This window comes from Balaenoptera physalus (genome assembly GCF_965194825.1).
Source record: "Balaenoptera physalus genome assembly, chromosome: 5".
In the NCBI taxonomy this organism is placed as follows: Eukaryota; Metazoa; Chordata; class Mammalia; order Artiodactyla; family Balaenopteridae; genus Balaenoptera; species Balaenoptera physalus.
The window spans coordinates 27,814,938-27,829,092 of record NC_138884.1 but is presented as its reverse complement, the minus strand read 5'-3'; the positions used below and the strand labels follow the sequence as shown (position 1 = coordinate 27,829,092).

Below are 14,155 nucleotides of genomic sequence, written 5' to 3'. Positions count from 1 at the left end.
TGTGGATACAGATATAGATATAGATATAGATATTTAGCCAGCCTACAATGTATATGGTATGAGGCAGGAATCCAGTTTCACCTTTTTCTAAATGCCTAGTTTTATTGAATTTTTTTTGAACGTCACCATTTTCAAAGACTAAATACTGTACTTCAATCTTCCGAGATCTGCTTCCAAAGTTTTATTCTACCCATTGATCTGTCTACATTTCTACAAACCTCATGCACTTTTGGGTCTGGGAAACATTTTAGATCTCAGTCTTTAGGTATATCCCTGTGAAATACCTCATTTCTCTAAAACTGATTCTAAGACCATAACTCTTTGTTAGTTCTCTGTTTGTCTCGTTTTAAACATCTGAAGAATTCACTACCCTTCATGAAACTCATATATTTTTCCTAACTGCACTTCAACATGGAATAAATTATATCAATGATTATGAGAGCAAAAGTGTATTATAACCATCCGCATTCTTTAGCACTTAGATGTTTTGTTGGTCTTTTAGTTGCGTATTTCTTCTGCAGGGTAATGGAACATACAAGATCTTCTGGTTTTAAAGCTGCCTTACAGGCAGCTGAGCTCCCCAACCTCCCTTGTTCATACTCCCTAGCTTGCCTCTGCATCCCAGTCATATTTAAATACAGTCTGATGTCCGTCTGCACAAGGCTCCCTATCACCTACAGCCATCTGTGCATGCTATTGTTAGTGCTTAAAAGATTCATCCTTCTCATTCATCTGGCTAAAATACAAGTTATCCTATAGGACTCAGTTTAGATATCGCAGCCTGTGGGAAGCCTTCTTTGATTCACTAAATGGTTATGTAGCCCTGTTACCTGCTCCTATAAAACCGGTACATCTTCCAGCAAAGTGCTTATCCTGTTGGGTGGTAATTGACAAGTAAATGGTCTGCCTGTCTACTGGACAGTAAGCTCCTTGAGGTCTGGAACTGCCTCACTCTCACCTATATCCCTACAGTTAGCATAAGCCTTAGCACATAGTAGGGACTCGATAATTATGTCTTGAGTGAATGAATGATATCTGTTCATTGAAGAATGGTTAGGAGTAAAACCAAATTTTTTTTAAAGAAAAGAAAATAATTATAAACCCTAAAACTTGAGACAACTCTTATTAACATTTTTGGTTTTCCTGCTTCTCGTTAACTTTCTCTGTTCATTTCACTGCACTACAAACTCTCTGGAAACATCACTTTAGTGATTAAGATTGTCCTTTAGAAGAAATATAGTTTACTGAGATATTTTTTATTGTTGGACTTCTTGCAATGTTTTGCTGCTATAAATAACGCTTAAATGAATAGTTTGGCATCTCTGATAATTTCTCTATTATGCATTCTGGAAATGAAATTACTGAGTGAAAATTTCACAGTTCTGAGTGCAGTTGATCAAAATACCTACCTCAATGTACCCTTAACTGTAATACACTCTTTTTTAAAGAGTGAAGATTTCATAAAAAAAAAAGAATAGCTTCTTTTTACCTGATATTTATTGGCCATTTATATTACATTTTTTGTGAACTGTATAACAGTAACCTTCACCCATTTTTCTGTTGGACTCTTAGTTTTTCTTATTTATTTAAAAGCTCTCTGTTAAGAATACAGTCCTCAAAGATTGGTTCAAGATGGCAGACTAGAAGGACGTGCGCTAACTCCCTCTTGCAAGAGCACCGGAGTCACAACTAACTGCTGAACAATCATCAACAGGAAGACACTGGGACGCACCCAAAAAGATACCCACATCCAAAGACAAAGGAGAAGCCACAATGAGATGGTAGGAGGGGCGCAATCACAATAAAATCAAATCCCATAACTGCTGGGTGGTGACTCACAAACTGGAGAACACTTATACCACAGAAGCCCACCCACTGGAGTGAAGGCTGTGAGCCCCACGTCAGGCTTCCCAACCTGGGGGTCTGGCAACGGGAGGTGGAATTCCTAAAGAATCAGACTTTGAAGGTTAGCAGGATTTGATTGCAGGACTTCGACAGGACTGGGGGAAACAGAGACTCCACTCTTGGAGGGCACACACAAAGTAGCGTGCACATCGGGACCCAGGGGAAGGAGCAGTGACCCCATAGGAGACTGAACCAGACCTACCTGCTGGTGTTGGAGGGTCTCCTGCAGAGGCGGGAGGTGGCTTTGTCTCACCGTGAGGACAAGGACACTGGCAGCAGAGGTTCTGGGAAGTACTCCTTGGCATGAGCCCTCCCAGAGTCCACCATTAGCCCCACCAAAGAGCCTGGGCAGGCTCCAGTGTGGGGTCGCCTCAGGCCAAACTACCAACAGGGAGGAAACCCAGCCCCACCCATCAGCAGACAAGCAGATTAAAGTTTTACTGAGCTCTGCCCACCAGAGCAACAGTCAGCTCTACCCACCATCAGTCCCTCCCATCAAGAAACTTGCACAAGCCTCTTAGATAGCCTCATCTACCACAGGGCAGACAGCAGAAGCAACATGAACTACAATCCTGCAGCCTGTGGAACAAAAACCACATTCACAGAAAGATAGACAAGATGAAAAGGCGGAGGGCTATGTACCAGATGAAGGAACAAGATAAAACCCCAGAAAAACAACTAAATGAAGTGGAGATAGGCAACCTTCCAGAAACAGAATTCAAAATAATGATAGTGAAGATGATCCAGGACCTTGGAAAAAGAATGGAGGCAAAGATTGAGAAGATGCAAGAAATGATTAACAAAGACCTAGAAGAATTAACAAACAAACAGAGATGAACAATACAATATCTGAAATGAAAAATATACTAGAAGGAATCAATAGCAGAATAACTGAGGCAGAAGAACGGATAAGTGACCCGGAAGACAGAATGATGGAATTCATTGCTGCAAAACAGAATAAAGAAAAAAGCATGAAAAGAAATGAAGACAGCCTAAGAGACCTCTGGGACAACATTAAACGCAACAACATTCACATTATAGGGGTCCCAGAAGGAGAAGAGAGAGAGAAATGACCTGATGAAGAGATTATAGTCAAAAACTTCCCTAATATGGGAAAGGAAATAGCCACCCAAGTCCAGGAAGTCCCATACAGGATAAACCCAAGGAGAAACACACTGAGACACATAGTAATCAAATTGGCAAAAATTAAAGACAAAGAAAAATTATTGAAAGCAACAAGGGAAAAATGACAAATAACATACAAGGGAACTCCCATAAGGTTAACAGCTCATTTCTCAGCAGAAACTCTACAAGCCAGAAGGCCGTGGCATGGCATATTTAAAGTGATGAAAGGGAAGAACCTACAACCAAGATTACTCTACCCAGCAAGGATCTCATTCAGATTTGATGGAGAAATCAAAAGCTTTACAGACAAGCAAAAGCTAAGAGAATTAAACACCACCAAACCAGCTCTACAACAAATGCTAAAGGAACTTCTCTAAGTGGGAAACACAAGAGAAGAAAAGACCTACAAAAACAAACCCAAAACAATTAAGAAAATGGTCATAGGAACATACATATCGATAATTACCTTAAACGTGAATGGATTAAATGCTCCCACCAAAAGACACAGGCTCGCTGAATGGATAAAAAAACAAGACCCATGTATATGCTGTCTACAAGAGACCCACTTCAGACCTAGGGACACATACAGACTGAAAGTGAGGGGATGGAAAAAGATATTCCATGCAAATGGAAATCAAAAGAAAGCTGGAGTAGCAATACTCATATCAGATAAAATAGACTTTAAAATAAAGACTATTACAAGATACAAGGAAGGACACTACATAATGAACAAGGGATCAATCCAAGAAGAAGATATAACGATTATAAATATATATGCACCCAACATAGGAGCACCTCAATACATAAGGCAACTGCTAGCAGCTATAAAATTGGAAATCGACAGTAACACAATAATAGTGGGGGACTTTAACACCTCATTTACACCAATGGACAGATCATCCAAACAGAAAATTAATAAGGTAACACAAGCTTTAAATGACACAATAGACCAGAGACATTTAATTGATATTTGTAGGACATTCCATCCAAAAACAGCAGATTACACTTTCTTCTCAAGTGCGCATGGAACATTCTCCAGGATAGACCACATCTTGGGTCACAAATCAAGCCTCAGTAAATTTTAAAAAATTGAAATCATATCAAGCATCTTTTCTGACCACAACGCTATGAGATTAGAAATCAATTACAGGGAAAAAAAACATAAAAAACACAAACACATGGAGGCTAAACAATACGTTACTAAATAACCAAGAGATCACTGAAGAAATCAAAGAGGAAATCAAAAAATACCTAGAGACAGATGACAATGAAAACACGATGATCCAAAACCTATGGGATGCAGCAAAGCAGTTCTAAGAGGGAAGTTTATAGCAATACAAGCCTACCTCAAGAAACAACAAACATGTCAAATAAACAATCTAACCTTACACCTAAAAGAACTAGGGAAAGAAGAACAAACAAAACCCAAAGTTAGCAGAAGGAAAGAAATAAAGATCAGAGCAGAAATAAATGAAATAGAAACAAAGAAAACAATAGCAAAGATCAATAAAAATAAAAGCTGGTTCTTTGAGAAGATAAACAAAATTGATAAACCATTAGCCAGACTCATCAAGAAAAAGAGGGAGAGGATTCAAATGATTAAAATTAGAAATGAAAAAGGAGAAGTTACAACAGACACCGCAGAAATACAAAGCATCCTAAGAGACTACTACAAGCAACTCTATGCCAATAAAATGGACAACCTGGAAGAAATGGACAAACGCTTAGAAAGGTATAACCTTCCAAGACTGAACCAAGAAGAAATAGAAAATAGGAACAGACCAATCACAAGTAATGAAATTGAAACTGTGATTAAAAATCTTCCAGCAAACAAAAGTCCAGGACCAGATGGCTTCACAGGTGAATTCTATCAAACATTTAGAGAAGAGCTAACACCCATCCTTCTCAAACTCTTCCAAAAAGTTGCAGAGGAAGGAACACTCCCAAACTCATTCTATGAGGCCACCGTCATCCTGATACCAAAACCAGACAAAGATACTACAAAAAAAGAAAATTACAGACCAATATCACTGATGAATATAGATGCAAAAGTCCTCAACAAAATACTAGCAAACAGAATCCAGCAACACATTAAAAGGATCATACACCATGATCAAGTGGGGTTTATCCCAGGGATGCAAGGATTCTTCAATATATGCAAATCAATCAATGTGATACACCATATTAACAAATTGAAGAAGAAAAACCATATGATCATCTCAATAGATGCAGAAAAAGCTTTTGACAAAATTCAACACCCATTTATGACAAAAACTCTCCAGAAAGTGGGCATAGAGGGAGCCTACCTCAACATAATAATGGCCATATCTGACAAACCCACAGCCAACATCATTCTCAATGGTGAAAAACTGAAAGCATTTCCTCTAAGACCAGGAACAAGACAAGGATGTCCACTCTCACCACTATTATTCAACATAGTTTTGGAAGTCCTAATCAGAGAAGAAAAAGAAATAAAAGGAATCCAAATTGGAAAAGAAGAAGTAAAACTGTCACTGTTTGCAGATGACATGATACTGTACATAGAGAATCCTAAAGATGCCACCAGAAAACTACTAGAGCTAATCAATGAATTTGATCAAGTTGCAGGATACAAAATTAATGCACAGAAATCTCTTGCATTCCTATACACTAATGATGAAAAATCTGAAAGAGAAATTAAGGAAACACTCCCATTTACCATTGCAACAAAAAGAATAAAATACCTAGGAATAAACCTACCGAGGGAGACAAAAGACCTGTATGCAGAAAACTATAAGACACTGATGAAAGAAATTAAAGATGATATCAACAGATGGAGAGATATACCATGTTCTTGGATTGGAAGAATCAATATTGTGAAAATGACTATACTACCCAAAGCAATCTACAGATTCAATGCAATCCGTATCAAATTACCAATGGCATTTTTTACAGAAGTAGAGCAAAAAATCTTAAAATTTGTATGGAGACACAAAAGACCCTGAATAGTCAAAGCAGTCATGAGGGAAAAAAACGGAGCTGGAGGAATTAGACTCCCTGACTTCAGCCTATACTACAAAGCTACAGTAGTCAAGACAATATGGTACTGGCACAAAAACAGAAATATAGATCAATGGAACAAGATAGAAAGCCCAGAGTTAAACCCACACACCTATGGTCAACTAATCTATGACAAAGGAGGCAAGGATATACAATGGAGAAAAGACAGTCTCTTCAATAAGTGGTGCTGGGGAAACTGGACAGCTACATGTAAAAGAATGAAATTAGAACACTCCCTAACTCCATACACAAAAATAAACTCAAAATGGATTAGAGACCTAAATGTAAGACCGGACACTATAAAACTCTTAGAAGAAAACTTAGGAAGAACACTCTTTGACATAAATCACAGCAAGATCTTTTTTGATCCACCTCCTAGAGTAATGGAAATAAAAACAAAAATAAACAAATGGGACCTAATGAAACTTCAAAGCTTTTGCACAGCAAAGGAAACCATAAACAAGACGAAAAGACAACCTTCAGAATGGGAGAGAATATTTGCAAACGAATCAACGGACAAAGGATTAATCTCCAAAATATATAAACAGCTCATGCAGCTCAATATTAAAAAAACAAACAACCCAATCCAAAAATGGGCAGAAGACCTAAATAGACATTTCTCCAAAGAAGACATTTCTCCAAAGAAGACATACAGATGGCCAAGAAGCACATGAAAAGCTGCTCAACATCTTTAATTATTAGAGAAATGCAAATCAAAACTACAATGAGGTATCACCTCATACCAGTTAGAATGGGCATCATCTGAAAATCTACAAACAACAAATGCTGGAGAGGGTGTCGAGAAAAGGGAACCCTCTTTCACTGTTGGTGGGAATGTAAATTGATACAGCCACTATGGAGAACAGTATGGAGGTTCCTTAAAAAACTAAAAATAGAATTACTATATGACCCAGAAATCTCACTACTGGTCATATACCCAGAGAAAACCATAATTCAAAAAGACACATGCACCCCAATGTTCATTGCAGCACTATTTACAATAACCAGGTCATGGAAGCAACATAAATTCCCATCTACAGATGAATGGATAAGGAAGGTGTGGTACACATATACAATGGAATATTACTCAGCCATAAAAAGGAACGAAATTGGGTCATTTGTAGAGACCTGGACAGATCTAGAGACTACCATGCAGAGTGAAGTAAGTCAGAAAGAGAGAAACAAATATCATATATTAATGCATATATGTGGAACCTAGAAAAATGGTACAGATGAACTAGTTTGCAGGGCAGAAATTGAGACACAGATGTAGAGAACAAACGTGTGGACACCAAGGGGGGAAAGTGTTGGGAGGGGGCGGTGGGATGAACTGGGAGATTGGGATTGACATATATACACTAATATGTATAAAATGGATAACGAATAAGAACCTGCTGTATAAAAAAATAAATAAAATAAAGTTCAAAAAACAAAAGCAAAAAAATGAATACAATTCTCTGTGAAATTTTTGCAGATATTCCCAATGTGACATATACCTTTAATCTTATTTTTCATGTTTTTAATATTTTAAGAATTTTATACACATTTATCAATCTTTTCATCTGTGAATTGCTCAATTGCTTTTCCATGTAGAACTTCTTGCCTTACTTAGAGATGTTAGATATATTTTCTTCCTACTTAGATATATACTTATAAGATATATTTTCTTCTGGCTTCATTAGTTTCTTTTGTTTACATTTACCTTCTTGACCCATTTAGAATTTATTTGGGGATGTAGTGTGAGAAAAGTCTCTAACTAGACTTTTTTTCACAAAGTAGCCTAATACCTTCTCTTGGGCTTCAGTGAAATGTTATTAAAGGCAATTGTATTGAAATAATCAGCATCTGAAGACATAGCTCAGTGTTCACTGTGAACTTTGTTTCCCCCCACCAGGTGAGCAGGAGCCAGCTATAAGCAGTGATTCTGACATCTCGCTGATCATGGCAATGGAGGTTGGACTGTCTGATGTAGAACTTTCCACCGACCAAGACTGCGAAGAGATGAAATCTTGAAATGGCGAATATAGTAAAAGGGGATGATAGGACCCAAGGGGAAGGAAGGGAGGAGTGCCCCAAGACTGGACCAGGCACATGCACCTCCAGAACACCTTGGCAACTCCAGGGCACTCCACACAAGAATGGTACCGAAAAGCAATATCCAAAGTCACGTTCATCAGGATGCAGTTTCTCCGTCTCTACAACAGCTCATGGCCTTGCCACCTTGGAAGCTGAAAGCTGATTTTCTCTCCCATGTCCTTGGAGACACACACTTCCGAAGTTCCTCAAACAGACTGAAAAGACACTTTTAGGGCTTCTTAGTTTCATTTCAGTTTCTTGTTTTCCTATTTGGGGAATGTTGTTGATTTCTTTGGCGCTTTCTTTTTAAGGACTATGTGTAGTTTATGTTCACTCTTTTGTTTTTCCTTTGATTCACTCCAGCTTTTGTACAGAGTTCTGTTTAGAAGCATCAGTTCCTGCTATGACCAGTTTGTATTCCATCTCTGAGATGAATGGCCTTGACCTCTCAGCATGAAGTGTGCATGGCTTTAGGAAGTGCCTCAGCACCTTGAAACAGTCTTAAGGCCAGCTTTTGTTTAGAATCTAAATTCTTTTAAGTGGATCTTGGAAATGCCAGCTGCCAGAGACCCCAACACCAAGCTCTGAATCTGCTGAGGCCACTGCTCATTTTTTTCAGCTACACACGCTGGCTTCCACTTGCCAGGCTCTGTTAAGGACCCACGTGACTTGAGAAGGAAGCTCTAGGGAGGCACTTCAATCCATCTGATTCTTAACAGTCTTTGGCTGAAATTCTGAACTCACAAGTTCCCACTAGGGCGTTAGCGCCATTCTCTGTGGCTGTAGGGCTTGTCCATCACTGGGACCGCAAGCCTAGTTTTCAAGCCAGATACCATATACTCTTCCTGAAAGCAAAATGTCTGTTTCCCCAAGGCTACAGCAGTCTTTTGTTACCTCCACAAATGGGTTCTGCAGGAGATGGAAGCTTTAGAAAAGATCCAGTCATCTTTGGATCCAACACAGTGAGGGCTGCGGTAGCATCTAGGTCTTACCTTAATTCCAATATTCTGTTCAACCTCGCCAGACCCCGAGGGAGGATTTAGGTAAATCCTTAAGAAATTGCTTCCCAGGGCTCCCCTGAGTGGGTCTAGATACCAAGTGAGGAGGGAGGTGTGATTTGATAAACCATTTGATCTAAAAAGTACAGCATGGGAATTGTTGACGTCAAGTTTCTCCTGACTGGGAGAGACGAAGAGGGAAAGGAAACGAGGTATCAAAGCGAATTCTAAAAACCCACCGGTGTTTTTAAACTGTTTGTTTTTATTCTTTTTTTTGACAGAGGTGTGCTATTTTTTTCAGTGGGCAGCTTTGTAATACGTCGAGACTCTCCAGATGCAGGGATGGCTAGGGCGGCGTGAACAGCTTCCCCAGACCACTAGATGGATCGCCTAGACATCCGTGAAAGGCCAAGCTGCTGTGTGGGTTACCTGGGAGAGAAAGCTTCTCCCACGGAGTTATTTATGTATGTGATGAGGCCCTTCTGTCTCGCTACACGCACACTCATGCAAAAACAGAGTTTGGTTCTGCTGTAAGAGCTTGCTGCCTGCTGGAACACGGTGTACGTGTCAAGGGAGACCCCTGGCTGCTCTTTTTTCACCACCTTGAACAATTTCCTATTTGACGCTTTCTAAGTAGGCAGCAAGGCAAGGAAAAGGATCACCACCTTCACAAATGTCACCTCTCTCTAGGGGTCCAACACTTGCAGTAATGAAATCCAGGGTCTCCAGGCAGGGAGACATGAAGGCAGTGCCAAATCAGGAGTCAGGAGGCGTAGATGAGCAGCGTGCTTGCTGGGCCTCGGCTTCTCCATCTGTAAGTGAATGAGATTAACAAGATGATGCCCAAGCCTCCTTCTGGTCTCAGGACCACTAATGAGTATTTTGCCTGGGGATCCATTTTTGACAGAGAGCTATGACATATAGCAGACTTTCTACCTTGGGGAGGCACAGTTACTTGACATGTAACGTATAACAGCTTTTGAGATTTGGCACTCCTGCGTGGCTGAGACTATCTAAACGACTGAATTTTAAGTGCAAGTAGGAGTTGGTTTGTTTTGCCTTGTTTTAAAAACCGCACTTAGGGCTTCCCTGGTGGCTCAGTGGTTAAGAATCCGCCTGCCAATGCAGGGGACACAGGTTCGAGTCCTGGTCCGGGAAGATCCCACATGCCACGGAGCAACTAGGCCCGTGCGCCACAACTACTGAGCCTGTGCTCTAGAGCCCGCGAGCCACAACTACTGAAGCCCGCGCCCCTAGAGCCCGTGCTCCGCAACAAGAGAAGCCACTGCAATGAGAAGCCCGCACACCGCAAGAAGAGTAGCCCCTGCTTGCTGCAACTAGAGAGAAGCCCGTGTGCAGCAACGAAGACCCAACGCAGCCAAAAAAAATAAAAACAAAAACCACACTTAGTCACAGAGTTTGCAGTCTCTGGATACTTTCAAATCCTCGTTCTTGGTGTGGAATTCTTCGTCTCCCGGTATTTCTTTTTCCTGGTCAGCGAAGGCCTGCACCGCCGACCTCTCCTTCAGTTGGCTTTGCCCAAAACAAATTTTGGTATTAAGTCAAGGGGAATTAGAAGGACAATTCAACAGCAAAGGAAATATAAATTGTATTCCATGCCCAGAGAGAAAATGCCTTTTGGATTGATGGGTGTTCTCTCTTCCTGCCAGCGACCAGGTAGATCAGGAATTCGTAGCTGATATGCGCTGTGGCCCAGCAGCCCCAATAAGATGCTGCATGGGGGATGAAGGGCCCAGCCGGCCAATCTGAGGCCTGTGGACCTGACCCCAAGGAGGTTCTGCTGCAAACTCGCTGAGCCTAGAAGTTTCTCCTTTACCGAAGGTTTGTTTCTGAAGAACTTTCCTATGGCTTCGGTAGTTTTAAACAAACAACAAAAAAAAAGGTTAACTGGCATGGGACGTGTCCCCCCAAAAAAAAAAAATAAGGAAACAATCCTTCCTCCACAACCTTCTTCACCTCCTCCCCAACGGAGAAGAAACTCTGACCTGGGGCCCCGGTAGCTCAAAGAGTATCAAAGGGTGTGGGAACCTTCTAGAGGTGTATGCAGACTTGATGTGTATTTTTCTTTAGTGTCTAGACCAGCACTGTTCAACAGAAATATAGTACAAGTCCCACATGTAATTTTCAATTTTCTACTGGCCACATTTTTAAAAAGCAAAAGGAAACAGGTAAAAGTAATTTTAATAATATCCTTCTTTAAGCCAATATTATTGTTTCGACACATAATTAGTGTAAAAAGTATTCATGAAATACTTGACGTTCTTTTTCCGTACTAAATCTTCTAAGGGCAGTGTATGCTTTACACTCACACACCTCTCCGTTCGGACTGGCCATTTCTCCAGCTGTCAGCCATGTCACATGGCTCGTGGCCACCTTGGACAGCGCAGGGCTAGAGCTTCTCCAACATTCTCACAAGATTCCCTGACCCTCACAGAGTAAAAAGGTTAAAACCTAATTACCTCCAGAAAGAACTGGACTCCACCCAGGCCACCTAATGAGAGGCCCAGAGATCCATTTGTTTTATAATGAGTAAATATGCGGACCATCCTTTTTGAAATTTTTGCTGGATCTTTCTAACCACACCAATGACGTCCGTGACCGTATTCTGTTGCTTCCTTGACCAGTTGTTTTTTTAAAAGTCACACAAAGCATGTTGATTTGGTGCTGAGACAAAATTTTATCCTTCACTTCCACCCTTGGACTGATGTATGGCACTCAGGAGCCAAAGAGAAATCCAGACTCTACTCATCCAACTTTGCCTCAACCCCTGGTCTGCCTTCTTCCTGATTGGCAGAAGGTCTTTTCCTGGTCCCAGTGCCCCATAGTCCCACCACTATAGCTAAAATGCCTGGATTTGGGAGGAAAAAGTGGGAAGGTACATATTGACTCCAAATACAAGACTTCGTGTGGCCTTCTCAATAGAGAAGAAGTCTTTGGGGCTTGTGACCGTCTGGCCCCAAGTTGGTGAATTATGACCACCTGCAACTCAGAAGCTAGCTCTCAACTTGGAAGTAAACATCCCCCTTAGACCCCAAGGCTGTGGGCAAGAAAAGGAGCATCTCCATTCCCTCAGAATAATTTAGTCCCCCCTAGGAATTGCTACGTCCTGTGTGGCCAGTCCCTCTGGGAAGAACTGAGCCCTGATCATGCATAGAGCATAGGAATATTGATGATTTCCTCTCTAGGGTTTGGTCACCCCTAAAATGTCAACTCCATCATCTAGGCAGGGAGTGATGGAGAGTTTGGAGAAGGTAGAAAGTTAGAAGTAGCAAAGGCACCTACCTTTTCTGACATCACTTAGTCATGATCATGATCATGGCGTCAAATCTTTGTCCAAAGAGGTTTTTTTTGTTTGTTTGTTTTGTTTTGTTTCGAGCATTTTCCTCATTCTGATGGAAACATCCTGGATGCTCCTGGGTCTGGATTTGGTCATATCAAACCGTGGTACCCAGTGGCTAGTACAGTTAGTGCTCTGACATCCCTGAAGCTGCCATCCTTTCAGAACCAAAAATGATGACAGATAGCCTGTCGTGGGACTCTTTTACTCCCATCATGTTGGTCATGTTTAGATGAAAATTCTTGCAGAGCATACAAAATAAATGGCATTTAGTTGTCCATTGGATGCATCACCTTGACCAAAAACAAAGAAACCTCATTAAATCAAAACCCTTTCAGAAAACCTGAGATAGAGTCACAGCCTCTGAGGAGGGAGGACCCAGCGCCCCCCCTCCCTGATTCTAGATAGAGCCCCTGAGTCCATTTCTGGTAGCGTTTTTTTTAATAGACTCCCACTTAGATTTCTTGCCCTTTTTTGTCTGGGTGTGTCTCTCTCTATCTCTGGATCTCTCTGACTGCCTGTCTCGTTCTTTGTACACACACCCACACACACATCCTTTTCCCATCTTTCAGGACCAAAAAAGACACCTTAGCGGCTCTGGATCTATAGGCTTGTCACTATTGTGATTACCATTGTTCCTGTTGGCGTTTTTTTTTTTACTGTGCAGCAGTATCTATCTTTTCACTTCTGATGAGGAAAACCAGTTGACTATAAAGGCAAATTAACTTCCTCTGTAATGGGGTTTGCCTCATTTTCACTTCTCATATCACTAATTTTATCACAAATCACCTCTAGCTATTGCCTTTTTTTTTTTTTTTTTAAAGGGTTCCTTGCCAGAAAAGTCTCTGAGGTAAACAATGGCAAGGTAACAATTCCAGAATGCTGTCTAATCTCTTATCTTCCACCTCTAGCATTTGTGACCTTCTTAGTTCACCACAGGCCCTCCCCACCACAGGGTTAGGATTTCTTGGAAAAAGATGTGGGCTGTACCGTATCCGATGTCCACTCCTGCTTCTTAACTCTCTTGGCACGAGAGTTTGCTCTTTGTAAGTGATCTGAGAGGCCACTTCTTCCTTAAGACTGAAAAAGAGGCACAAAAAAAAAAAACAAACCCCATTCCCCTAAAGTGACAGACATACAGATTCTTGTGCAGTGGGCTGCAGTCACAGAAGTCCCTCCTCTGTGCTATTTGCATGGCCGGGACTGAAAAGTACATTTGATGATGGCAATTAAAAGGTGGTGGGGATACTTACCCGCAGGAAGTCAGAGAAGAGGACGGCAGGGTATGAACATGCATGCTTTTCCCGAATCCACGAACATCCCCTAGCTTTAGAGATGACCTGTTTGGGGGAATGTGTACGTCTTAAGGAGTTTAATGCTCATGAGTTAAACACTCCTGATTGCAAAGAAGGTTGGGATTACCTGAAAAATAAATTAATTCTGAGAAGCAGGTGTGAGTTTCTCATCACTTACCTCTTCCCTTCCCCTGCTCCCCTCCCCATCTCACAACTCCAGGCCCTTTGTAATAGGAACAATAATTTATAAAGACCCATAGATCGGTAGCCATGCTCTCCCCTTTGAGCCTTTCGATGGCACTAAATTAATCATCCCAAAACCCAAGCAGTGATTCCAGATCCTGGATGTAGACCCTTAA

General features: G+C 41.1%; 1 protein-coding gene and 1 long non-coding RNA gene across 2 annotated transcripts in view; one reads left to right on the top strand and one right to left on the bottom strand.

Annotated features, from left to right (window-relative positions):
• The window catches only part of LOC309661650, a 110,238-nt gene extending 99,708 nt beyond the window's left edge, over positions 1–10,530 (bottom strand). The window contains exon 1 of the long non-coding RNA XR_014264138.1: positions 10,449–10,530. This is a non-coding gene — a long non-coding RNA (uncharacterized lncRNA). The remainder of the gene's footprint in view (positions 1–10,448) is intronic.
• The window catches only part of RNF150 (ring finger protein 150), a 253,046-nt gene extending 239,403 nt beyond the window's left edge, over positions 1–13,643 (top strand). Inside the window, exon 7 of the mRNA XM_082463426.1 lies at positions 7,964–13,643. Within this exon, the coding sequence (XP_082319552.1) occupies positions 7,964–8,082 (119 nt within the window). The 3' untranslated portion in view covers positions 8,083–13,643. The remainder of the gene's footprint in view (positions 1–7,963) is intronic.
• The last annotated feature ends 512 nt before the right edge of the window (positions 13,644–14,155 follow it).